Here is a 27117-nt window from a genome sequence, read left to right on the forward strand (position 1 = left end):
TTTTAATGATTGAAAGTTAGGAGGGGTGGAGAACAGAAATGGGGGAATTACCATTGAGAACTAGAATAGAAATTAAATTCTTAATGGACTCATCTAAAAAATATGACAGCACTTTCTATAAATCAAATAAACAAAGTATGATGACAAATTATTATGGGTTTCTGCAGATTTGTTTGCATTTCTGCTCATCCTTACTTATAATTTCAGTAACAACCCAGGAAAAACTAAAAAAGGAATAAACAGAGTTCAGGATAAATTACATGAGGAAAGTGAATGAATAAAGGTTAAATACAACAGAGCAAAACAGATGTCAATATTTCTTTTTCTATTCTCCCTTTTTATTTCCAACATGCTTCCTGGCTCCATGTGTTCCAAATTACAGGTGAGTGCCATTTCAATAGACCACAGTCACCACCATCACCACAACCAACAAAAGCTACTAAGGATGGACAAAAAGAAATTTAATCTATTAAATGAAAGAAAAACAATGTAAGAGAAAGCTCCACAAAGTAATAATCTATCATGGGCATATACTTTCTGTGTTGTTCAGTTAAAATATAGTAAATTAATTATACAGATGCTCACCAAAAGGAACCTGGCCAGAGTTTATCATTGTTATCTAGTAGAGAAATTGCCTGACCTCTTCAAGCTGCCATTACCTGAAGTCTCCTTGGACTAATTTAATAGCCTCTATCTATCTTGTCTTCTTGCTTCCTGCCTTACCTTCAATAGCCTTTTCTCCACACAGAAGTCAAAGTCATCCCTTTGAAACATAAATCACATATCACACCACCACACAAAAATCCTTAAAGAGCTTTCCATGCTACTCAGAGTAAAAGCCAAGCCCTCAGTATGGCCTACAAGTCCTACATGAAGTTGCCCCAGCTCACCTCTCAAACCTCATCTCTTACCAGTCTAACCGGACAGCTCTGCTGTGTTTCCAGCATACCCAGCATGCCCCAGCTTGGGCACCTGCTCTTCACTAGGGCCGAAACACTCTTCCTTCAGACAGCTACGTGACTGGCTCTCGCTTTCTTCAAGTTTCTGTTCAAATTTTGTCTCGATAGATAAGACTTCCTGATCACGATCACTGTACCTAAAATAGCATTTCTCTCCACCACACCGTCATCTTTCACTTCCCCATGCCTGTCATGCTTTTCCTCACTATATTTACTGCTACCTGATATTATGTACAGAGTTGACTATGTATCTACCCTCACTACCAGTAAACATCAGCTCCATGTGGACAGGAACTTTGTTGTGTTCAACACCGTAATTGTAGGGCCTAGAACACGGCCTGGCAGGTAGATGGTGCAAAATAAACATTAGTCAAATACATGAATGGATTAAGTGCTGCTATTCGTTAGGCATATTCCCAAGCCTTTCTGTGTATTAACTCATTTAACTTTCATAGTACTCCATCAAGTAGGTACTATAATTATCCCCATTTTACAGATGAGGAACTGAGGCACAGGGCATTAAAGCCCAAGTAAATAAAGCTAATAAGCTTGGGATCCAGGACTTGAATCCAGGTGGTATCTCCAAAGCCTATTGAACTATTGCTCAGGCTGTCACAGACTAGGTGGCTTAAACAACAAATATATGTTCTTTCTCACAGTCCTGGAACCTGAAAGTCCAAGATCAAAATGCTGCCGGAGTAGATTTCTGGTGAAGCCTCTCTTCTTGGCTTTTAGATGGCTGCCTTCTCCCTGTATCATCACAGTTTTCTTGCCAGTGTATGCCCTCCTAGTGTCTCGTCCTCTTCCTATTGGATTCACCCACATGACCTCATTAAACATTAATTACCTCCTTAAAGGCCCCATATCCAAATACAGTCACATTGGTGATTAGAGCTTCAACATATAAATTTTGAAAGGATACAATTCAATCTATAACACCCATAATTTATGTCTCTGAAATATAGCTATTTTAAACATCTTTCTTTTTTATTTTGGAGAATCAAGTTTGTGGTTTTTTTTGCTAGGTCTTTTTAGTTGAACTGAGGAGAAGAAACTTTCAGGACTCTGACTGGGCCCAAAGATCACCTGGCAAGAGAAATCTACTGAAATGGCTACACTGAGGATTTCAGAAACAACTTGTTCTTACAAAATACCAAATGATTGTGCCAAACATCTGTTAGTGTACTTCCATACACCATGCATTAGCGCGTTGCAGCTCCGGGAATTGTGTTTGTTTGTAACTCCTCATACAAAACCAGCAGAAAACCATACTTCTTGTGAGTCCCGGATGGAAATCTGTTTCAGTCTCCTTGCTGCTCCTGAAACACACCACGCAGGCTCCCACCCCAGGGCCTTTGCGCTCCCTGTTCTAATTATCTGGAGTGATTTCCCTCCAGGTAGCTTCATGACTCATATTTCCCCTTATTTAGATTTTTTTTTCCAGTGTCATCTCCATGAGGGCTTGCTGAAACAATCTATTTAAAATTGCAAACATACTTTCCGCCTGCACTTAGCCTTACCTACTCTCTCTACTTAATTTTTCTCTGTGGCATTTTCTTGGGGAGTGAGGGGGAGGGGTCTAACTCTTCCCTCTAGAATGCAGGCAAGATGAAGGTGAGGATTTTGGTTTGTTTTCTTTACTGCTGTTTCCCCAGCTCCTAGATAGTGCTGGCCCACAGGAGACACTCATTGCTGAATGAATGAACTTCCCCAAGGTCACACAGCTGGTAAGTGGTCGAACTGGAGTTTGAACCCTATCAGACACAAAAGTCTAAAATTTTAACTGTTAAATTATACTGCCCATAGGAGCGAACAATTCTTAAGTAAAGTACAAATCTGGTCAAAGGATTCCACAGCTCTTCTCTGACACAAACAACAGATTGCATATAGGAATGGAGAAAATGCCCATCTTCAAATAATCTCTAAAGAAACAGAAATTAATATTCCTTACAAGCATAAATTGTAAAAATTCATTCTTTTTAACACTATAGGCAACTGGCCATCTGTAAAATTAAATATTTTGTTTCCAGGGCCAAAGACGTTTCAAAGGTGAACAACTGAGTCCAAATTCCATTTTTTGTTGGATACAAAATTGATTGTAAGGTTTTCCCAAAATACGTTAGAATTTTATCCCTAGCCTAAATAAGTGATGTCATTTATTCATTCATTTACTTACTTGCCAAATATTTACTAACCACCTAATCTGACCAGGCACTGTTCTGGGCAATACGTATACAGCAGTGAACAAAACAATTCTTCCATCTTTGAAGGGGAAACAATAAAAACAAAGCTAAAATTAAGAAATGTATGAATGTCATAAAAAGTACTGGTTTTGATAATAATGGCCTTTGGAATTCATCCCTAAATAATTCAGACTATAATTTTATCATGGTGGCAAAGAGCTCAGACTCTGGAGTCAGAAGTTTGAAACCCCATGAAGAGCTGGGCTCTTGACAAATTAACTCCTCAAGTTGCAATTTCATAACTTGGGAGAAACAGAACGCATCCCACAAGGCTGGTGGGAAGATTAAAAGAGAAAACGTGCAAGAAAACACTTACTAGTAGTACACTGCAGAGTAAATAATAAATATTAATTAATCCTATTGTTATGATTGGGATATATAAGACAACCTAATTCTTTCATTGCATGAAGACAAAGTTAAAGCCATAGGAAAGTCTTGGGCTTTACATTTAAAGGTAGTTTCTTTTCTCTTGGAGGGAAGCTGCCATGAGTCATTCATTCATTCATTCATGTAACAAAGATTCATTGAGCATTTAATGCATGCCAGGGATTTGGCTAGTTCCTGGGAATACAGCTCTTTACTGGAAAGACATGGTCTCTGCCCTTTTGAGGTGTAACTTGCCACATTATCCTAAGTAGTGGGTATTAGGAGAGCAAACTGAAGACAGGCCTAACTTTCTCAACAATAAACTGTGACTTAGAAAGAAACCAATATTTACCACGTCCTGTTATAGGAAGCTCCTCTTGTGGAGCTTTGCATTCAGAGAATGCCCAATGCATAAGGTTCACTAGCAAGGGCAAGGTTGGGAACACCTGGAAGCAAAGTAGGAGCGAACTCAGGAGCCTGTTCGGATCCTCTCACCATTCTACTTCCCAAATACACTAGCCTTGGTTGAATCTAAGTTTCTTGAGGGGAAAAAAACAAAACAAACAAACAAAAAAAAAACAACCACAGCCTACCAAAGTTCATGGCACGTCCTAGATACTTTATAAACAATTTTCAAATGAACTAATAAATATTCCAGATCTTCACTGCTGCCATCCTAGGCCACGATATCATCATCTCTTTCTTGTTCTGTTGAAATGGTCTTCTAACCGGCCTCTCAGCTTTTGCCCTATTAGTCTGTTCTTCAAATAATCATCAGAGTTATCTTTTCAAAGGTAAGTGAGGTCACTCCGTATATTGACCAAACGGCTCCAAAGTTTCCTCTCCCGCTTAAGATCCAATAGCCTCCCCAGGCAGCCCGGCTCCTGCCTGCCTCCCACGCCCGGCGCTGCCCGGCGCTGCCCGGCACCGGTTCCAGCCTCCGCCTGACCCTGGGTGGCCCCGCTCTCCGGCCGCAGGGCCTGACCACCCTCCCGGGCTCCCTGTGGCCGGCGCCCTCTCCCGCTCCTGGCCACCGGTTAGAGCAGCCTCCTCCACAACTGCTGTCACAGGGGCCTGTCTTCATTTTCTTCTTGCCCATCATCATCATTTGACATTATCTCGATGTATTCAGTGCTGATGTCCTTCTGCCGTGTTTCCACCAGGAACCTATAGGCACTGTGAGTACCCTGTTCCCCGTTTCCTCCCGGTCAACAATAATTGATGAGTTACTAAATGAAGGGACTCCCCTGCCGGTCTCTAGTTCTCTTTAAATAGTGGAAACACACAAGCACCCAGGGACGAAAGTGAGGTCCTGGGACGGTGTCCCCGCCCCACCTCGGCGGCCCCCAAGGCAGGCCTCGCGGGCCCCGCCCAGGCCCGCCCGCGGCTCACGCGATTCCACCCGGCTGCCGCTGGAGGGCACGCTTCGCGGGGCGGAACCTCCTCTCCGCCTCCCTGACCGCCCCTCCCACCGCCGTTCACCTGCTCCTCCCTCGGCCTCCGCCAGGGGGCGCGCCTCCGAAGTCCGGTCCTGCGCCTTCGCTCTCAGCACTTCCAGCACAGTCTCCGGAGGCAAGTCGACCAGTTGCTCCCACACGGATTCCGTGTAGAAGTCCACTGTATGTGCATTGGAAATGGACAGGGCTTGCCTCAGGAACCGCAGCAGCCCCTGCAGCTTGGCACGCAACGTGGACAAGTCCTGGGCCGCCGGGAGCGGGCTGGAAGCCGCCATGACGCTCCCCCGCCCGAGCTGTAGGTGGCGCCAACGGGGACGCGAGGCGGGGGCTCCGCTGAAAGTCGCACAGGCCGGATCAGTAGAGCTCCGATATACACTGCAGTTGGGCGATGGATTGCTTCTGCCTGGTGACGTACTTTGACAGCGTCCTTTGTGATCTTTTCCGGCGACGCGCTTGATATCCCATGGCGTCCATGAGGCCGGCACCAGGGCGGCGGACGGGAAGTTTTGGGAGGCCGGGCGAAGGGTTTTCTCCGGTCGGATTCAAGAATAAGAATGTGAAACAGAGGACGTGGCGACCTAACCATCTGCAGGCCTTCGTGGGGAGCGTTCGCGAGGGTATGTGAGAAGGCAGCCTTCCAAGTCCCCAGGCCTTTGAACTCTTAGAGTACGCGACCCACCGATGCAGGGAAGCAGGATTTAGGAACTGGATCAGGCCCTCCCTGGGGCGGAGGGAGTCATTCCTAAACCAGCTGAAGCCTTGGGTGTCTCAGCTCCGGGTGGGAAGACGAGGCAGTGTTGATGACCGTCTTTCATCATCTTCCCCCACTTATCTCCATTCTTGTTCAGAACTCTTCCTCCATATTTATCCACGAAAGCGTAAACAGAGAGCATCTACGGTTCCACTTGTGGATGTGTTATGTGTATACATTGGTGCATGTATTACGGAAAAGGATAGAAAGCAGGATAGGGCCAGAAATCTGCCCCATACCCTTGCTGATTACAAATAACCCAGAGCCCTCCAGTCTTCTTTTACTGATCTTCCTTTCCTTTGCTTTCCTTTGTTTGTGTTTGTCATTTTGCCCTGTTGTCTGTAAGTTCCCTCAGATCTCATTTGGAATGCATACATCTTAAATTCAGGTAGCTGTTCAGAAAGTCATGGCCATCTTCTCTCTCTCGTGTTGAGTTACTTTTAAAAGTAAGTCGTACAGTAGTTTCTCTAAGGTAAAATAATAGTTGTAAGCTGTATTTTTTAAATATTTATTGAAGACCTAGATTAAGTCTTTTAGATGAATTAAGGAATTTGTTTTGATTTGTGAGTGCAATAAACTGGAGTCGTGCAACGCTCTGGTCATTTTGCCTTATTTGAGATTCTTACTTGAAGTGTCTGCATGACTAAGTTTGCCTGGTCTTTTGCAAAGAATCAACATACTGTTCACTCCATTAGTTTAAACTTGGTGTTTTTTTTTGAAATGACCTCTCAAAGCAAAACAAAGTAATTCTAGCATCTGAATAGGATGATGGAAAAGTCACAGCTGCATTTTTTCATGCCACTTATTTTCTGAGAAAGCAATTAACGAGTAATGTTCTTCAATGTAGGACAAGGCTTTGCATTTCGAAGAAAATTGAAGATTCAGCAAAACTACAAGAAATTGCTATGGCGGAAAAACAAGGCTCAAACCTCACAGGAATCCCAATTCAGAGATCGATATCCCGATCATCTGAAACATCTCTATTTAGCTGAAGAGGAAAGACTCAGGAAGCAGCGTAGAAAAGTTGAGCAGCCTTTGTCAGAAGAACAAGTTAATCAGGCTCTGCCAACAGAACAATGTAACATTGACCAGACTTTGTCTGAAGAACATTGTAGCATTGACGAGCCTCAGCTAGAAGAACAATGTAAAGAAGAAAGGGTAAAGTATGTATTTTCTTATTTTGAAATCCTTTAAGTTTAAGTAGTATTTTATGAAATTAGACAATTTATGTAGAAATTGGAATTGTTATTTGAGGCATTTTAGAAGTCACAGTGTAATTAGGTGATAATTTTTTCATGGAGTCACTTTTTTTTTAAATCTTAAATGACTGAATTAGGCTCCGTTAGCTTAATTGAAGAAGTAATGGAATGGGTATTAAAATATCTGGGTTTTAGATTTCAGCCTTTCAAGTACATTTAACTTACTCTGACTGTGGTTAATGCCTGTTGTTAATATATGTTTTTTAAAAAACTAATTTTTGAGAGGTATAGTTTTGTGTTCAGCAGCATGAATGGACTCGAGCTGGACTTCTCTAAAATGGAAATTATAATAAGTATTTAATTCAGAGTTGCCATGTTGTACCTCTCCAGAATGAATTATTCTCAGACTCTATGGTGTCCCTGACCTATCGTGACATTGTAAATACTAAATGAGTTCATTTGTTATAAAGTACTTTAAAAAGTATATGGTACATGAGAAGTACCACGTGTTAGCTACTACTGCTGCTGCTACTATTATTATTCCAGATTTTTCCCCCCACAGGATGTGGATTTAGTATCAATTCAAAAAGAAACAGCATAGCACCATACACTTTGGTTTTTATAAATGCTAATTTACAAAGCTTTCTCTGCACATATCTCAAGTTAAGAAAAGATGCTAAAATCTAAACTTACAGAGAAGCTAGGTGTTACTTGGGACCATAACCTTTAACTTCACTAAAATTCTGCCCTTTCAAATCGGAGATATTTGTGCTAAACATAATAGGAACTTGGACCCCAGGAAAGAGTGTAGTTGGGGATGAAGACAGAGACACTAAAAATTCAGCTTTTCAGTAGGTTTGTCCATCAATGGGTGTAAAGGTTGGCAAAAAAATAGCACAAAAAATGGAGGAATGAATCATTTCCAGTGATAATTGAAGTGAGGAGGGTTTAATCATGACACAAAATTCTTTGGTTAAAATAGTATTTTTAAAGATTTCTTATTTTGAAGGGAAATGTTGTCACTGAAGAAGTTAAATAGAACTGCCTTAATTGGAGAAAGAGGGGGATACAGTGACAGCTTTGTCAGTATAGGAAAATTGTGCAGAGTAGAAATTGGTCAACTCAAATACTATGAAGTTCAAGAAAACAAGACTGAGAGCAGGTCTTCTGGGTTTGTGCTCTCGGCAATTATTAGTGACCTAGTAAAGAAGATTTTCAATAGATAAACCTGATGAAATGTTTACCCTTACATGTAGCATCCAAAGCCATGGTCATGGATATGATTATCCAAGAAGAACATGAGGACCAAAGAGAGAAACACTTGGGGGGAAAACTGGGGTTAGAAAGAGAAAGATGCTCTAGCATAGCACACTGAGAAGGAGCAGTTAGAAAGGATCAGGGCGAAAGGATGTCACCAAAACTAATGGAATGGAATTTTCAAAAGTAGTGAGTGGTCAATTAATGAAACTGAAAAGTGCCCATTGACTTGATCATCATATTTGGCTAGAAGGCCGTTACTGTTTTGGCATGGGTAGTTTGATTACAATGTGAGAGCAGAAACCAGATTACAGAGCTCAGTGAATATGAAGTGCCTATCTTAGTCTATGCACTGTTCTTTCTAGATACTTGACCATGAAAGGATGAGTAATAAGCGATTGGTAGTTAGAAGAGGATCTAGAGTTTGGTGATGGATAATGAGTGCATTTGTTTACTTTAAGAAGGTAGCTACTGAAATATTTTATACTGTGTTTATGAAGTTGGTATAGTGAAAAGTTGAGAAACAGGAAAAAGGAAGATTATTAATGAATCAGATAGCCTGAGGAAATGGATGGAGTCTGGGTCTAAGTGGTTGAATTATCTGTGACAGGGTGGGATACCTTCAGAGACATGAGAAGTACTTCAAGATAGAATAGTTCGCCCTGGCCAGTGTAGCCCAGTGGTTGGAGTGTCGGCCCACGCACATAAGGGTCATGAATTCCATTCCCAATCAAGGGCACTTTGTGGTTCACTATCCCACCCAGGGGTGCCTATGGGAGATAGCCAGTCCCCCGTCCCCCCCATCTCCCCTCTCTCTCTCTATCCCTCCCTCCTTTCTTCCTCCTCTCCTTCCTTCCTTCTATCTCTGAAAAACAATGGAAAAAATATCCTCAAGTGAGGGAAAAAAACAAAAGATAGAATAGTTCTAAGTGGACTTGTGGTCATTTATGAACAAGTAGGTGAAGTGGAATAGAGATGAAGTGGTCAGAGAACTTTGGGATTAAAGTTCATATCCACCTACAACTTCCATTATGTCCTTCAATTTAATGCCTTCCTCAGTTTGTCATTCCTGCCATTCATATGCTGGTTTCCCAGTTGTGTTTTTTAATGTGTGTGTGTGTGTGTTTTTGTTTGTTTGTTTTTTTTACATTCTAGGATCTTTCAAATCTTTCTGTATTTTCCCTGGTTGAAATATTTCTCCAAGAGTCTCCAGTTACCCCTTGTAATCTACCTTGAAAGTTATAACTATATTTTTAATACTGTTATTTGTATATTTTATCAATAAGATTAATGTCTGTCCTCTTTCTTTCCTCTTATCTCTTCCCCGTTCTATTAATTTGCATTAGTGAGATTTTAATATAGAAGTACTATATTTGACATACTTGTCATAATTTCGGTTATATTGTTTTTAATCTTTACAACTTATTTTTCTTTATCTTATAAAGCTACATTACTATTCCAAAGAAAAATAAAAAGAAAACATCAAATCAGAAAGCACAAGAAGAATATGAACGGGTACAAGCTAAGCGTGCTGCTAAGAAACAAGTAAGATCTTTAAAAATGTTCAGATTCCTGTTTATGCTAAATGTATATATAATATGTGTTTCTTAGTGTGGGGTACATAGTATGCCCTCTGTAAACATTTGTTGAATGTATGATCAGAGTTGGAGAATTTTAACATATTTAGATTCCTTGATTTGTTTATATTATCCTTGAGAGGTAGTCAGAAATAGAATTTTAAAGATATTGCTTAGATTAATTGATATGAGCTTCTGGGATAATGTTTACTAAGAGTTTGGTCTAGGAACTGGCACTTTTAACAAGTACCTCAAGAGATTCTTATGAATAATAAAATTTGAGAACCACTGATGTAAGAAAAATATAAATTACTTGCATAATTTTACATTGAAGCAAGTAAAATCCAGAGGGGAAGTGAATACAGTATTTCTTTACTATAAAGAGTTAGTCTTGCTAATTAAAAAACCTACTAGAGCCCTGGCCAGGTAGTTCAGTTGGTTGCAGAAGATAAAAAACCTAGATAACACTTTTAAAGAATGAAATGTACTATGATGTATGTGAAAGTACTTGGTTAAATATGAGTGACCATACAAATTTAAGGCTGTGTCATTTGGGGGCTATATGTGTTACAGGGGAAATTGAAAAACAGTCCATATATTGCATTATTAAAGAACTTTTGTTTAACTTTTATATTTGATTTAGTAAATGTAATAGTGCATTTTAAATAGTGCTTTTTGGATCTATACACTATATAACGCAATCATTTTCCTTAGACTCAAATGAACTTGAGTCTTTCTCTTAGCAAATGAAATGAGCATGATCATTCTTAAATGGTTAAAAATCATAATGCCTAGCACAGTGTTTTACACATATATGGTATGTAGCCAAACATTTTTCTGGAATTAAATCTGTCAGGTGGCAAATTAAAAAGAATATGAGATATTCTGGAAATGAAGGTTTTAGTGTTACATGACTAGATAAAGTCACTTTTAACTCTTCAATGGGTCTAGTTAAATGATGAAATCATTTCATAAATATGCCTTCTGTGCTCTGACTTTATTTGCATACAGATAATTAAAATTATTTAATAACTTTATGTAATAGCATGTATTATAGTGCATACTCTTTGCCTTAACATTCAACATTTGAAAATAAAAGAGACACTTAATATTTTGAAAATAAAAGAGACAGACCTAAAGTTTTAGCATGGTGATACCTGTTTCAACACAATTTTGGAACTATATTTACTGTTTGTTACTAATGAAAATTACATATGTTAATTTCAGGAATTTGAGAGGAGAAAACAAGAGAGAGAAGAAGCTCAAAGACTCTACAAAAAGAAGAAAATGGAAATGTTTAAAATATTGAGCAAAAAGACTAAAAAGGGCCAACCAAACTTAAATTTACAGATGGAGTATCTTCTAAAAAAAATACAAGAAAACAATTAAATCAGACACTTTATATTAAATCAAGGGTTAAAATACCTGCTGCCTATTGAGTTCTTTTGTATATGTAATGTATAAATATAAAATGTCCAAATATTTTTGTTCATTTATATAAAGGAAAATTTTCTACATATACTCTGCATAATGTCATTTGCTTTCTATTTATTTGCCCCTGAAAGAAGGGTGGCTTGAATGACTGAAAGAACCTGCTATTTGGGTGACAGTACTTTTGTACCACATAAATTCACATGAAATAAAAATGTTTTTAAAATGGAGCAGAGCTTTCAATGGAGCATTTCAATGAAAATTTTCAATTTAGTAAACAACTGTTATGGTTTTAAAATTCATTTTAATAATGGAGGCAGTGATTCTCCTTGGACTTTTTATTTATTTATTTTTAGACTAAGCACATGCTATAGGGGAGTGGGCTTTCTAGAAACCTGAGAGCACGGTGCACGATATCTTCTGTCCCCACCATTTAACTATGGGGCATTCATAAAGCAGAGTTTGGTGTGAAAGCACAGAAAGCCTGATATTTATAAACATTCCCAAAGTGGAAATACATAGCTTATTAGTGTAAGATCTTGGGAACTTGGCAGTGTCACACCAATAATTAAGCTTTCCAGATCATGTTATTGTGTAAGACATTGTCACTGGAACATTACTTTGTTATCTCTGTGTATACTTGTGAACTGAGACACAGTGCTGAAATACTGCTCCTCCTGCCTCCTTGCAATCTCTGCAAAATGAGAAAGCCTTCATTGTCATTATTTTAAATGATATTTGTAAAACTACATAATAAAGTCTATAAAATAATAAGAAATACAGCCTGAAATTGCATTAAGGTTTGAGGAGTCCTTGCATTCTACTGCTCACATTTAAAAGTGTAATAGATGCTGAGGAAGCAACTTACTAAGGAAAGGCGATCTTTTATTGCAGTGAAAAACAATGCTTAGAAATTTTCAGTGCATAATATTGCATTTAAAATAACTTAGAAAACCTACATTTGGCTATGTTAATGAAGAAGTACATTATGAAGCAGAGTAAGATATTTTAATTCCTTTATAATGATTTTGCTTGTGTTTTACTTCTAGACACTTTATCAGGGTAGGACAAAACATAGGAGATCTAGTCCTTTTGAGAGTAAAAATTAAGTTCATTTTAACAAGTTTGTTGTTGAGCAGTTGTTATATATGCAAGGTCCAGGTTGAGTTACTCATTAGAAAAAAAAAAAGATTCTCCAAGGATCTTATAGAGCAATGCCAAGTAAGGTTATAGGACATATGTAATCAGTAATGATCAGGTGCAAAACAAAGACTCAGACTTAAGTGCACCAGAGAATCTCCTAGAGAGCTCACAATGCACATTCGAGGGCCCTACCCCAAGAGATGGATAGCATTGATGCGCTCAGTAATGCATATTTTAACAACTATTAAGACATCCTGTTGTGGTTGGTCTTTAGACCATACTTTGCAAAGCATTGGACCCAGGCCTCAAAAGAGAGGTTTCATCTCATTGAAGACATCAGGGAAAGTTTCATGGATGAGATGGCATGTGAGAAAAGCCTTCCAGAATGAGAAGAGAATTAGAGGTGACAGCATGAAGGGAACAAAACTTATGGTGAATTTAAAAGTCTAAAGAGTAGTTATGTTACATGTATATTATTACTGATTGGGGAATCACACTCAACTTCCCATTCCTGTTGTTTCCTTCCTTATGGAGGGGCACCCTCAGCCTAACATGGTGTCTACTTTTCTGCCCAGGGAGGTAGTGACTTAAGTTTGGGAGGAGGACCTGGCCTGTCTGTACAGTGCGTGTACTCTTGATTACTACTTTTATACTGAAAATGGTAAAGAACAGGCTGTATTGATGGGTAGGAGGGGATGGAGATGGAGGCAGAGCAGGGCAGAGACCTCGTGTTTTGTAGAAGGAAACATCTAAACCTCCCAATTTGTGATGTATACTCGAGTACAGTGAGAAGTAAAGCAGGAATGAAATTTGAGGGAACACAATATACAAGTGGAGAAGTATTGGGTGGCCAGAGCTTGTTTCAGACTTTAATGTGTATTCAGGGAGTTTTGATCTTGGCAGTTTGTAGACGCTTATACTGGGCCATTAATTTTATTTTTATTATTGCAATAGGCTTTTAATTGCTGCGGTTTTGGCAAGAAGGTTTCAGCCTTAGGGCACATGGGGTTTTAACATGAAATGTAAGGTAGCTTTGTCCACAGAAAATTAGTTATTCTGGAGACAGGGTGAAATACTGGGCCTTAAGCAGAGAAGTGCACAGACCTCAACAAAGAAGCAGGGTTGGGGCGTGGGAGTGTGGAGACACAAGCTTCAGCAAAGTCACAGAACGTGTCACTGTGGCTCACACATATGCTGGCTTCCTGGATGGCTGCAGCCAGTGCCAGCTAAGATGAGATTTGGTGAGCTGCCCTGGCTTTGCTGGCATTAACAGGCATTGGCATGGTTAGGCAGCTTTCAGGGTGCAGGCTTGACCTTGACCTACATTTTAATTCATTAGAGGCTGCAGGGACATGGGAAAGCAACTCATTTGAGTAAAGGATTTAATGTCAGAAAAAAAAAAATACTGTAGATGTGCTAAACCTTAATGACTATCAATATTTGCTACTTTAAATGTCAAGGCAGAAGACTTTTATGCCATATGGATTTCTAGAGAAGTTCAAGTTTAAATTGCTCATGCCAGTCGTTAAAATGCAATGTAAAACAGGAAATTTTGACTATAAAGAGATTTTAAATATCCTAGAGAGATTGTGATTGGTACTGCATCACTGTTTATCTATCCTTTGCAAGATAGCATTAGTGTCTCAAATGACACTGAGAAGATAGTTTGCCAGGCTAAATGCATGGTGATAAATTTAACTTCTTTTTAAAAAATATATTTTTATTGATTTCAGAGCGGGAGAGAAAGATAGAAACATCAATGATGAGAATCATTGATCAGCTGCCTCCTGCACGTCTCTACTAGGGATTGAGCCCGCAACCCAGGCATGTGCCCCTGACCGGAATCGAACCTGGGACCCTTCAGTCCGCAGGCCAATGCTCTATCCACTGAGCCAAACCAGCTAGAGCAAATTTAACTTCTTGATAAGAAATTGTTTCCAATTTAGTTTTAGTGTGCAGGTCATGGACTCTGGCATATACTGATTGGCATTCCAAGGAGGAAAGCCCTTGACAGCTATCCTTCCTACAGATTCATGAGTTTCTACGATAGGGTTTCTGCTATGTATTGCCTTTGGCAATTTTCTGGGAACATAATTTTGTTCAGGATTACTGCTTGTTAAATTTTGTAGAGGTTAGGCAAGTGTTATGATGAATTTGGGTGTTCTATTCTTTGGACCTTTTAAAAATTGAGACACACCATAGACTTAATGTGGAGTTAATTTAACTTTGAAGGAGCTGAATGATTCACATCTATTCCCAAGAAAGACACACAGGCCGCAGCTGCTATAAAAATCCATCTAGGCCATTAAGAACATTTCTGGTTGTGAGTGAACAAAATAAACTGGGAAAGACTTTAATTTCATTGGACTTTTACCTTATGAGGGCAAGAGAATTTGATTCTGGGTTTTGGTATTTTGGCCTTTGAATACTAACTTGAAAGGTATTTTATATATAGAGGTTAATTTTCCCCCTAGGAGTTTGAATAAGGGGAAATACTTATACTAAAATATTTTGGTATCTTTCTGTATTTGGACAATTCCCATGGAGAACACCTGATTGAATCACCCATGGAATCGATAGAGAGTCCTGCATCAGAGATGCGCATGTCATGGGCCTAGTGACCCAGGTTTTTACAAGTGGATTTATTGAGGTATAAAAGATTGACCATATTTAAAGAGTATAATCTGGTGAGTTTGGGTACATGTATATAATGATGAAACCACCTCTATAATCACAAATTCATTACCATCATATCCAAAAGTTTCCTCAAGGCCCTTAGTAATTAAACATCTTAGGGGCTCTCAAACTGGTCCCGGGCACCCACCGATCTGCTTTCTGTTACTATAGATGATATTTTCAAAAATTTTATAAAATTGAAATAATATACCATGTACTCTTATTTATTTTTTGGCCTGGCTTCTTTCAGTCAGCACAATTATTTTGAGATTCATCCATGTTGTTGCATTTATGAATAGTTTGTTCCTGTTTATTGCTGAGTGTTCCATTATGTGGATATACCAGCAGTTGTTTATCCATTCACCTATTGATTGGGATTGTTTCCAGATGGGGGCTCTTACAAATAAAGCTACTATGAACATTTGTATGTAGGTCTTAATTCTCTTGGATAAATACTTAGGAATGGAATGGTTCCATCATATGGGAGGTACATATTTAACTTTTTAGGAAATGTGACATCGGTAAAGAGATTGGGTACTGAAAAAATGGCTACCTGCTAAAACTGAGAAAGGAACCTATGAAATCAAATTATATCTATTTATAGGGCATGTCTTCCAATTTCTAATGGGTGCAGATGTGACTTTATATCTATTTGTAGCTCAGGCCTTCCAATGTCTAGTGTGTGCAGATGCTAAATTTTCAACCTGAAATCTCACCACTTCATCTCCTCCATCTGTTCCCTAGCGTACTAATAAAATACTTGGGGAATATATGTCCAAAAGACATGATCTCACTGGTCTTGTAACTTTTATCAATTTCAATTGTGTATCTTTGCTCCAGCTAAGTTAATTGAGACTTGCTCTGTAACAGCATTGTGAAGTTTAATACTTTCCAGAAGGCGCCACATCAGAGCAACCCAAATTATAGCAGTTCTTTTGAAAGTACTGTCCTCTCCTGATGCAATGTGAGATCAGATTCCTTCTACTCACTGGGCTGCAGATTCTACTGACATGAGTAGAATGTTTGGAACCGATCTACTAAGGTTCAAATGAATCCTTATTACCTCATCCCCCACTCCCCACCGAGGTTATCCCAATATCTACTCAAACCTGGAGAAATCTCAGGAATAAAACCATTACTGGGTCTTTATTAGAATAGACTGTATATCAATTCTTGTAATACTTCCACATAAGAAGCTTATCAGAAAAGGGTACCCCTATTCGTTCCAGATCTCAAACTGAGCAATAGAATTGTGATCCCTAGATTCCTGGTAGTTTCAAACACAGATTTGCCCTGTCCTTTATCCCCTAAAAAAAAAAAAAGTAAATTTCACAGTGAGCAATTCATATGCAGTATTTCTTAGTAGACATATAGATAAAGGTAGTTAATATTTGCTATTTTGTGGAACTAACAGCATATATAGATAGTTATACTTCAGGGATTTACAGAATCCCCCTCATATTTCAACCTCAACAAGTCAATCTAAACAAAAGGACTTGATTTTCCTGAAGGACATCCTCATACAATATGTAGATGATTTGTTGCTGTGCCCCCCAACGATACTATATTGCATAAGTAGTTCACAAGGAGACTTTATATACAGCTGTCCCCCTTATCTGCAGTTTTGCTTCCCACAGTTTTAGTTACTTGTGGTCAACTGCAGTCCAAAATAACATTAAATGGAAAATTCCAGAAATACATTTTAGAGTGCACGCTTTTCTGAGTAGCATGATGAAATCTGGTGAGTCCTGCTCAATCCCCCTCTCTCCCCGAGGGACTGAATCATCCCGTTGTCCAGTGTTTCCTCACTGAGTATCCTCCAGCCCATTTGTCACATAGTAGCCGCCTACATTATCAAATCGGCTGTCCTGATATGGCAGTGCTGGTGTTCAACCTTTACTTTACTTAATAATGGCCCTAAAGTTCAAGAGTAGTGATGATGGCTATTCCCATATGTCCAGAAGCTGTAAAGTATGTCCTTTAAGTGGAAGGTAAGTTTTCAACTTAATAAGTAAAGGGGAAAACAGTATGCTGATGTTGCTAAAATCTGCGGTAAGAATGAATCTTCTACCTGTAAATTTGTGAAGGAAAAGTAAGTTCGTGTTAGTTTTGCTGTTGCACCTCAAACTGCAAAAGTTACAGCCACGGTGCATGAGAAGTGCTTAGTTCAGACGGAAAAGGCATTAAATTTGTGGGTAGAAGACATGAACAGAAAAAGCATTTCGATTCACTGCAACATGTTCCCCCCAGTAAGCACTGAGCCTATGTGAGGACTTCAGCAAGGGATTTCCTCAAACGAGTGACACCAAGCTATTTATAGCAAGTAGGAGTGGCTGCAAAGCTTCAGGAATAGGTTTGGCATTTGATCATTTCACATCAGGTAAAGAAGGGTGAGTATGGTACAATATGATATTTTGAGAGAGAGAGATCACATTTTACGTTTATTAAAATACTAGAGGCCCGGTGCACGAATTCCTGCACCAGTTCGGTCCCTCGGCCTGGCCTGTGGCCTCTTGTAACTCGGGACCCCTCAGGGGATGTCAGAGAGCCAGTTTTGGCCCGATATCCGCAGGCCAGGCTGAGGGACCCCACGGGTGCATGAATGGTGCACCAGGCCTCTAGTATGCATATAAGATCTTTGGTTAATCTCTTCCTGCCCCCCCCCTTCCCCTTCCCTCTGAAATTCATCAATCTGTTCTATGTTTCCATGCCTGTGCATTGAGTGTCTGCCCCCTGGTGGTCAGTGCACGTCATAACTGTTCTATTTTGTTGTTATTAATTTCTTACTGTGCCTAATTTATAAATTAAACTTTGTAATTGATATGTATGTATAAGAAAAACTTATATAGGGTTCAGTAATATCTACCTTTTCAGGCATCCACTGCGGGGTCTTAGTACATATCCACCCAGGAAAAGCTGGGGCATGGGGGGGGTGGAATGGGTGGGAGAGGCTATTGTATCTTTTTTCAAGATGAGCTAAAAGGGTTACAAGCCATCTAGAGAAAAGCTATTATTTTGTTAAGAAACTACAAATAATTTGCATCACGATCTGTCAGCACACGGAGGTTTTCTGATCTCCACCAGAGCAGAGATGATTCGATTTTGCCAAGGCCCTAAACTAAAAGACAATGAAAATATTTTTAGGATTGACTGGTTATTGTAAGCAATAAATACCTAATTTTTAAAAAGCTAAATATTCTCATGAGTTTATTAAGGCAACCATACGTTTATAAATGAAACTTTATCATAGGTATGTATGTATAGGAAAAAATATATATGTTAATTTCACCCCAAGAATATTTTTTCCATTGATTTTTTTGTTTTTAGAGAGAGTGGAAGGAAGGGAGGTGAGAGAGGGAGAGAGAGAGAGAGAGAGAGAGAGAGAGAGAGAGAGAGAGAGGGAGATTGGTTGCCTCTCTCACAGGGCTGGGAATCAAACCCGAGACCTTCAGTGCATGGGCCAACACTAACCATAGAACCATGCCGACCAGGGCAGTATATATATATTTTAAAAGTAGGGTATTTAGGGAGCCTCTTCCATGGGATGCAACATGAAAGAAGCTTTCTTTTCTTTGAATGCTTCCCTTCAACAATCTCCTACTTTGTCAACTCTTCTCTCTTTTGTTCAGGAAAGACAAAATGATACATTAGGAGTTTTAACTCACTGGAACCTGTTGATTGCCTCTATTTGCATAACTCCCGGTTTGGTAACAGGAATATTTTATATGTTTGCAGGATGTGGCAGTGGTTGCCAAACTGGTTGAAGCTTCTATCAATACTGTGTTTGCTTTTCACTATGATTTGTACCTACTGTGAAGCCTTGTGTACTTTTAGGCAATGCTCAAGATTTCTCTATCAGCAACTTTTACATTTATGAAATCCTTTTATTATCTCTTTTACATATCATTATTTAACATAGGTCAAACCTTACTCTTGCAACTTGATTCCCTCTTCTGGATGAATTGGAAACATGTGACTATAGCAGTGACTCAGGAAAGTGTGCCCAGGTCTGATAGGCATCCTTTTAGTCAATTTTGATTCACTATGGTTTATAGATGGATTTTATTTTTAAAATTACAAAGGCATTCTCTTTTGTTGTAATACTGAAAATTTAGCCATTAAAGCAGACCCATTATACAATATTTGATCTTCCCAGGTAACAGAATTAATAGTTCTGACTGAATGAAACCTGTACTGTGGCAAAAATACAAGAGATAAAAAGATGATAGATATGCTTTCAGTATTGTTCATGACTTGAAATGTTATGTAAGCTAAAGGATTTGTGACTTCAGATATTGTGACTAATAGTGGGAAAGATACCAGGGACTTAGTGAAAGCTATTTCAGACTCGCAAGGGAACCATGGTTATTAAGGTAGGAGCACATAGGCAGGCCAAAAGCCAACAGCAGTGCCGTGCATGCTACATGCTAAATGAGCAGCTTTTACCATCCCAGTTATAGGTGATGCTTCTAAGATGACATCTCTCCCCACCAAACCTTCAGATGGATAATTGTCACAATGTAAGCTGGCTATGGTTGACCCAGCAATCTGATCAGCCTTCTGAAAGACAGAATTGGCTAGAGGCTAGAAGTCTATAATCAAGGAAGGGCAATGCTTCCTCAGAAGGCACGAGGGAAAGATCTGTTCCATGTCTACCTTCTGGCTCTGGTAGTTCTTGATTTGTGATAGCATACCTCCTGTCTTTTTATGGTGGTCGCCCTGTGTGAGTGTCTCCGTGTCCAAATTTTCCTTTTTATAAGACTACAGTTATATTGTATTACTAATCACCCTAATTACCTCATTTTAACTTGATCACTGCTGTAAAGACCCTATCTCCAAGTAAAGTCACAGTAAAGTCACATTCTGAGGTCCTGGGGATTAGTATATATATATACATATATATATATATATATATATATATATATATATATATATATATATATGTAAAATACAATTCAACCCATAACACATATCAACATGGAATTACTTTATAACATTACTGGGACACCATTTATATTTCTTTTATAGGCTATGTGTCTCAGTGCAAACAAACTACCAACCCAAATCAGAGGTTTTCCTCTCAAGACCTTAAACTGAAGCTGAGTCAGAAAGGTCTTCAGAAGCAGACAATTTCAAGAAGTAGTCACTTTGCCCCGAAACTCTGAACCAAGGAGATTACAGTAGATATACAGCCCTTGCCTAAGATTGGCAAAATAAGATAGAGCATAATTTCTTTAAAGAACATTTTTTGTAATTATTGTTCTAATATTCTTTGGTGATTTAACCCAGCTGTCATGAGATTATTGTTTTCTGGCAGCATAGTTTAATTTAACCATACTCAGTTCATGGTATATTCACAATACCTTGTGACAGCCTGTGCATTGCCAATAGCATTAAATGCAAAAATGATTGAGTATATGGAAACTACTCTTCTGATACCATGAATATCTCCATGCTGCCAATTCTTTGTAACTCCTGTTATTGTGCACAGGCACCTGTGATTGCTCTGGTCCTCAATGTAGTAATGCAGTATAGTAATAAAGATTTAAGAAAATCATTATCTCACTGAGCTAGCTCTATCACTGAACCTCTGATATACAATGACACTCAAATGATGATTCTATGCAAAGTAGACCAAATTGCTTATGGCCAACCTTATCCCCTGGGATACAGGCATAACCACAGGAAGGTACTAATTGACTTCTCAGGCACACCACCTACAAAGCAGAGGCAGCCAAATGCCATAATCCTAAATTGGTGAAATCACACAAAAAGCAGAGGTGCTTAGATGATATAATCTTAAAATGAGCACTAAAAGACACTTTACCCAGTCTGTCCTAATTAAGCCGAATATCAGAACAGTGGAATGACCGACTGGATGTCCTTCCGGACGACCTTCTGGATGACCTTCCAGACGACGTCAGGCCTGCGAAGGCCTACTCTTGCACGAATTTCATGCATAGGGACTCTAGTATATAATATTAATATAACAGAAATAAGGCAACTAGTAGAAGGAGATGACTTGGGTTGAAAAATGTTGTTTCTTGGATTTACACCTAAGTAGCCCTCAAATGGTCTGTTCACATCAGTGAAGAAAGTGGATTTGCAATATCATCCACTCACTCCTGCCATCCTTATGAGAAAGTCTTCCAAAAATTCTCCTTGAGTTAATTACCATGGCAGTAGATTTTGATGTAGATTAAAATCTGAATTCATTTAAAATATTAGCATAGTATTTGTATGACTTGCATTGTATGCTTGCATAATGAGAAGAGTGGTCCAGATTTCTTTTGTTCTAATCAATATACAATTTGGTGTAGTATCAATGTATCATCTTCTATTGTAAACATTCACAAAAGCTGTTTCCTTTAGTAAAAAGTGATAAATTGCAGCTAAAATTGTTTATTAAATTCTTACCTCCATTTCCAAGCAACTTTATTTTTGGAATACTTTAATTAGAAAGTTAATAAAAAATCAGAGACGAGGGCTTACAACATACAGCAACCCATTCTAGCCCTTTAACATTTTTTTGAGATGTAATCTGCAATATGAACTATCAGAATTTATAACTCTGGAAAACTGCATATTCTTTACAGGGTATATACTCTATCATCAACTCTAAAGCCTTATCCATATTCTTTGATTTGATAGAAATGTTTTCACATTAGTGGCCTAATAAGTGAGCCATTCCCATAAGTCAGGACAACAACTCTTCGGTATTCCTAGAGGTTTTATGAATTGTGGAATATGTACTGTTCTAGAAATCAGAAGCCACTGATCCAGTGGGAAAGGAGAGAATTGTTCTTTTCTCTTAATTAAGCTAGTTTAAGAGCTTGTTTGTTTATTGTCTTCATTTTTATTGTTGACACTGTTACAGATAGTCCCCATCCCAGCTTTGCCTGCCTCCACCCAGCCCCCACCTACTTCCCTCTGGCCATCCCCACATTGTTGTCTGTGTCTATGGGTTATGCATATATGTTTTTTGGCTGATCTCTTCACCTTCTTTCATCCAGTTTGCAGTATTCTGCTGTCCAATAATTACTGAAATTGGGAAACATTAATAATTTATGTAGAGTGTAATAGGAAAAATAAGCTTTAATTATTAACTTACACATTCTTAATTTGACTAAGGATGGAATCTATGTTTGGAGAAATGATTATAAAATTATTATTGTTTTGTCATTTTGAAAGAAGTTGTTAAAGAATTTGAAAACTAGCTTAAAGGTCCTATCTTGGGACACACTGCAGCTGACGTTTTTGAGTTTGTCTCCCGATACTGTGAAAATGGGACAAAATGCTTCCAGATTAGACATTGAAATAGTAGTCATACACTTTTAGGCCTTCCTGTGCTCACGAACATTTACTTCATATGGATTTCATGAAAACAGAATTGTAAATATAATTTAGAAATGGGAACATATGAAATTAAATACTGCTCAATTATTTATTTAAGGTCACACAACAATTTGGTTTCTTTGCTAGAAACAGAAACTCAATTTCCTAACATTCACCCAAGCTGCTATATGAATAACTCTAGACATTCCATCTGTAAAATTTCAATCAAGACAGATATATTTAAGCTCTTTGAAAACTTTGCTTGCTCTGTAATTACAGATTTCAGACTGATTATTATATCGTAATTTACACTTTTTTTGACAGTACATGCTGGCACTGCACTTGGCACTCTTTTGGAGTAACCATGACATACATACATTCAAATAAATAATGTTCCAGTCTCAACTGACTCATCTGGATCAACCAATATGGTCTTCCTAAAATACAAATGAGCCCTAGCTGGCTTGGCTTGGTGGACAGAGCGTCGGCCTGCAGAGTGACAGGTCCTGGGTTTGATTTGGTTTGATTCTAGTCAGGGGCACATGCCTGGGTTGCAGTCTAGACCCCCAGTGGGGGGTGTGCAGGAGGCAGCCGATCAATGATTCTCTCTCATCATTGATGATTCTATCTCTCTTTCCCCTCTCCCTTCCTCTCTGAAATCAATAAAAATATTTTTAAAAAAATACAAATCATTTTTTAGCTAGCAGTATTGGGAACAGTAAGCTTTTCAAGTTTTCTTTTTTTTAATGACACTCATAAACATTCTACATTTGAGATTTGGAGTCAGCAGAAAAGAAGGAATAGGAAAAACATTTAAAATCATATTAAATGTTTGCATGGAAATTACTCACATTTCTACTACTTATAAGCTGTGTGACTTTGCAAAATGACTTTCTGTCTCTGTGCCCCAGTTTACCTATCAGTAAAATAAGCATAATAGATTCCACGATGAACAAAACAAACTGATGAACAAAATATATTCAGAGACATAGAGGCATGGAACAGACTGTTGAATCTCAGAGGGAAGGTGGGGGTGGGTGGGAAGAGATCAGTCAAAGAACTTGTATGCATCTATGCATAACCCATGGACATAGACAATAGGGTGGTGAAGGCCTGGGGTGGGAGGTGGGGGCAAGCTAGAAGGGATCAATGGGGGGAAAAAGGAGACATACGTAATCTTTCAACAATAAAGATTTTTTAAAAGATAAAATGAGCATAATAATATAGGTTTACAACTTATTTTCTGAAACCTTTGGGTCCAAGGCTATTTCAAATTCAGAATGTTTTGAATTTTAAATAGGTAATTTAGTGCAAACATTATATATTTATTTAACAGTCACAGGAGAGTCTCAAGAACCATATTAAAATTCCTGCAGCAAAATTAATTATTCAAAATAAAGGATAATTTAAGAATATAAATATGTTCATTTCAATTCTTATCAGATTTCTGCTTGTGCGAGAAAAACACACAAAATTTTCAGAAACATTTGCTTTCAAATTGTAGGCAAAAGTCATAGACCTGAAATAATATGTACATCATAGGGTAATTTAAGTAGATAAATAAGTTTTTTCATGCAAAACACTTAGAATGGTAACTGGCACATAGTAAGTACTCATATGCGTTAGCTATTATTATTTTACTATCATGTATTCCATTTTTTTCCTTCAGTTGTTACACATTTAATCATCTTGTTTGCAATGAAATATGGCCAGTTAACCAAAGTTTCACAGTAAATTAATCTTGAATAGATTTGGTTGAGTCGTTGACAAAATTTGTGCTGTAAGAAAAAAATTAAAACTAAAAAATGATAAAGGCATAAAAAAGCATATGTGTTTTCAATAGGAAGCACTTGCAATCGCCTGTCTGGAATTATTTGCTTGTAATATTTTAGATATTAATTACTTTATGTTCGGTATCAGTAATATTTAATAATATTTTTACATTGCCAAAGTAAAATTATACAGGATTATTTGTCACTGACTATAATAATGTCACAGGCTCATTTTACTGATAGGAATACTGGAGCAGAGATGGTAAGTCATTTTGCAAAGTCACACAGCTTACATGTAGTATAAATGGGATTAATTTCCATGTAAACATTTAATATGGTTTTAAATGTTTTTCCCATTCCTTCTTCCTTTTCCACTGACTACAAAATATCAAATATGGAATGTTAGATGGGTACCTGGAGATATGAGCGTCATTTTAAAAAGGAAATTATTAATGTCAATTAATAATGACAATTACAAATGTTAGGGGACTAGAAAAAATTTCTCAAATGACAAGAGTTCTAGATGTCTTACAAATAAAACCTTCCAATATTTAAATTACCCATTCTTCTTTATTTTTCTCTGAAAACTTTTAACACTTTTGTTACTTAAAAAGATATGATTTTAATCATATGATATGAATTAAATTTTATTGTCATTCAAATTTAATTGCACAGGCTTCTTTAAATAGGCTAATGTTAATATCACTTGAAAATAAAAATATAATTTCACTTAAAGCCCATTTTCAAACGTAGATTTTAAAATGTATTTTTATATCTATATAAGCTAAGCACTCAGATATGTTGGACTTTTAGAACTACTTTGCTAAAAGTTAAATACTTTCTTTTCCTCTCATAATTACCAGATATTTCCACCTGAAGTAGAAATATTATTTTGAGGTCAATTAATAGCAAACCATTAATTGAGGTCATTAAAGAGGTACATGTTAGAGAAACCAGTAGATATTAATATGATGCTGAACATATGTCAGAAATTAATTACTATTTTTATTATTATTATAATAATGTGACACTGTGCTAAGATTTATAAGTATTATTTAATCCCCAATGAACTCTATGATTATACTCAACCCTATGAATGGTTGAATAATAATATGATGATGATTATAATGAATATAGTAATATTAATATTGTGCAATACTGTACTAAGACCTTTACATACATTACTTCATTTAATCTCCTAACAATCCTTTGATAAATACTATTATTGCTGCCATTCACACTTGAGAAAATTATCATTCTTTGTAATATAATCCCTTACCTATATTTAGTAAATGAATTGATTTGCAAGACAGGATTCATACATTTCATACATAGAATAGTATTCACCCAAATTAAACTTCTCAAAATTTGTTTTTTTTGTATAAAATTTTTTAATTAGTACCCCTGTTGATTCAAACACCTTGATTCCCAAATAGAAATGATATTCTTTACTTATTTGATGAAACTTTTTGTAAGCCAGTAAATCATTTTAAAATTATGAAAATAAGCAAAAAAGGTATTTGAAAGTTATTAAACTAACATATAATTTGTTTCCAAAGAAATGTTAACTAAAGAATTGTTAAACTTCTTTTTTTTTTATTTTCTAGTATCAAACGAATACACAAAATAGTTCTCTCAGCTACCTGGTGGCCAATACATTTTTATACAGTACTAATTCTGCTAAAAAATAGGCTGAGTAACAGTACATTTAAAAGTGTATATGTATATGAGTATTGCATTTTCCCTAAATATTAGAGTCAGATGAAAATGCAGATATTTTTTTTTTTTTTTTTTATTGCAAAAAGTTTTATTATTTTCATTTGGTCCAATGCATGAGAGAGGGCTCCAGGTTGGTTAAAAGGAAGGCTAGTGGTTTTGGGGGAAAGCTCAGGCAAAAGCCAGACATCAGGGGAATGCAGAGGTGCCCCTCAAAGGCCTCTGGGCCACAGAGGCTCCTAGTCATGCCTGAGGGTGATCCTTTTGAAGTGATACTGGTCCAGCCTGGCCTGGGGGCCAGCCACCCTGTGGAAGTTAGTCAGGTGTTGCCCATCTTCTTGATGAGTTTCACCTCCTCATCCAGGAAATCGTTCTCCCGAAGTCACAGAGCCTGAGGGTCTGCACAGGTAGAACCCAGGGCAGGTGGATCCTGGTTCATGTTCCTCTCCAATGCCATGGTGGCTTCCATGGCGTCCTGAGTTTTATCCCACTCATCTTGGGAAGGCTTCAGCATATCCTGGAAGAGAATGCGGCCACGGTGCTGGTTTTGTATCTTTAAGAGATGCTCAGTGCCCTCTCACCTCTTCTCTGCCAACCCCAGGAAGAAGTGGCCCACGTCCTCCACTGCCACATCGTCTTGGTTGAAATAGAAGCCCAGAGAGAGGTAAGTGTAGGAGGCCGGCAGATTCAGGTTGGCCAGGCGATTGATGGCAGCCTCCACCTTGGTGGAATAGTTCTGACTAATTTGGGGGCTCATGGATGTTCAACCATAAGGAGTTAAGGTCAAAAAGTGATGTTGGCTGGTCTCAGAGGCTGAGGATGGATGGCTAAGGTGGTTCCGAAGGTGATGACTGGAAAAGGGTTTGGAGGGTGGTTAGAGGCTGGAAGAAGGGGCATCCCCGGTCTGTTTCATCCAAACACCGTTGAAGCAAAAGAGAGATCTGGGGACAGAGCACTACCTTAAATGTAGAATTTTAAGAGAGAAAAGTTATGTAGAATTATGAACTATCAATGCACTGGTATTCATCTTCCCAGTACAGTGTTTTATATTCCACTTACTATATTGCAAGCATCATTAGTCTGATAAGCCAATGTTTTAATAATTTATAGTTGAATAATATTTTATTATAATGTTGAGCCATAATGTTTTAATTAACAGAAAATTACTGACTTTTAGATTATAACTATCCTAAAAGAAAAAACAATATAATAAAATCTGTGTATACAAATCTTTA

The 27117-nt window shown here is 37.9% G+C and overlaps 2 protein-coding genes across 7 annotated transcripts in view; one reads left to right on the plus strand and one right to left on the minus strand.

The window, feature by feature from the left end:
* METTL25 (methyltransferase like 25) overlaps window positions 1–5320 on the minus strand; it is a gene marked incomplete at its 3' end in the record, with an annotated part of 124822 nt that extends 119502 nt beyond the window's left edge. For all 5 annotated transcript variants that reach the window (XR_013960141.1, XM_080660485.1, XM_080660482.1 and 2 more), the window contains exon 1: window positions 5051–5320. Coding sequence is in view for 4 of the 5 variants with exons in the window: in XM_080660485.1 (XP_080516611.1) it covers window positions 5051–5300 (250 nt within the window). The remainder of the gene's footprint in view (window positions 1–5050) is intronic.
* The window catches only part of CCDC59 (coiled-coil domain containing 59), a 37379-nt gene continuing 15332 nt past the window's right edge, over window positions 5071–27117 (plus strand). The window contains exons 1-4 of one of the 2 annotated variants that reach the window (XM_080660486.1): window positions 5303–5642; window positions 6624–6939; window positions 9678–9777; window positions 11037–12004. In XM_080660486.1, coding sequence (XP_080516612.1) covers window positions 5489–5642; window positions 6624–6939; window positions 9678–9777; window positions 11037–11198 — 732 coding nt within the window. In that variant the 5' untranslated portion in view covers window positions 5303–5488 and the 3' untranslated portion in view covers window positions 11199–12004. Of the gene's footprint in view, window positions 5643–6623; window positions 6940–9677; window positions 9778–11036; window positions 12005–27117 lie in introns of those variants that run through there. The other variant, XM_080660487.1, reaches the window with a different exon arrangement.

This window comes from Plecotus auritus (assembly GCF_963455305.1).
Source record: "Plecotus auritus genome assembly, chromosome: 3".
In the NCBI taxonomy this organism is placed as follows: domain Eukaryota; kingdom Metazoa; phylum Chordata; class Mammalia; order Chiroptera; family Vespertilionidae; genus Plecotus; species Plecotus auritus.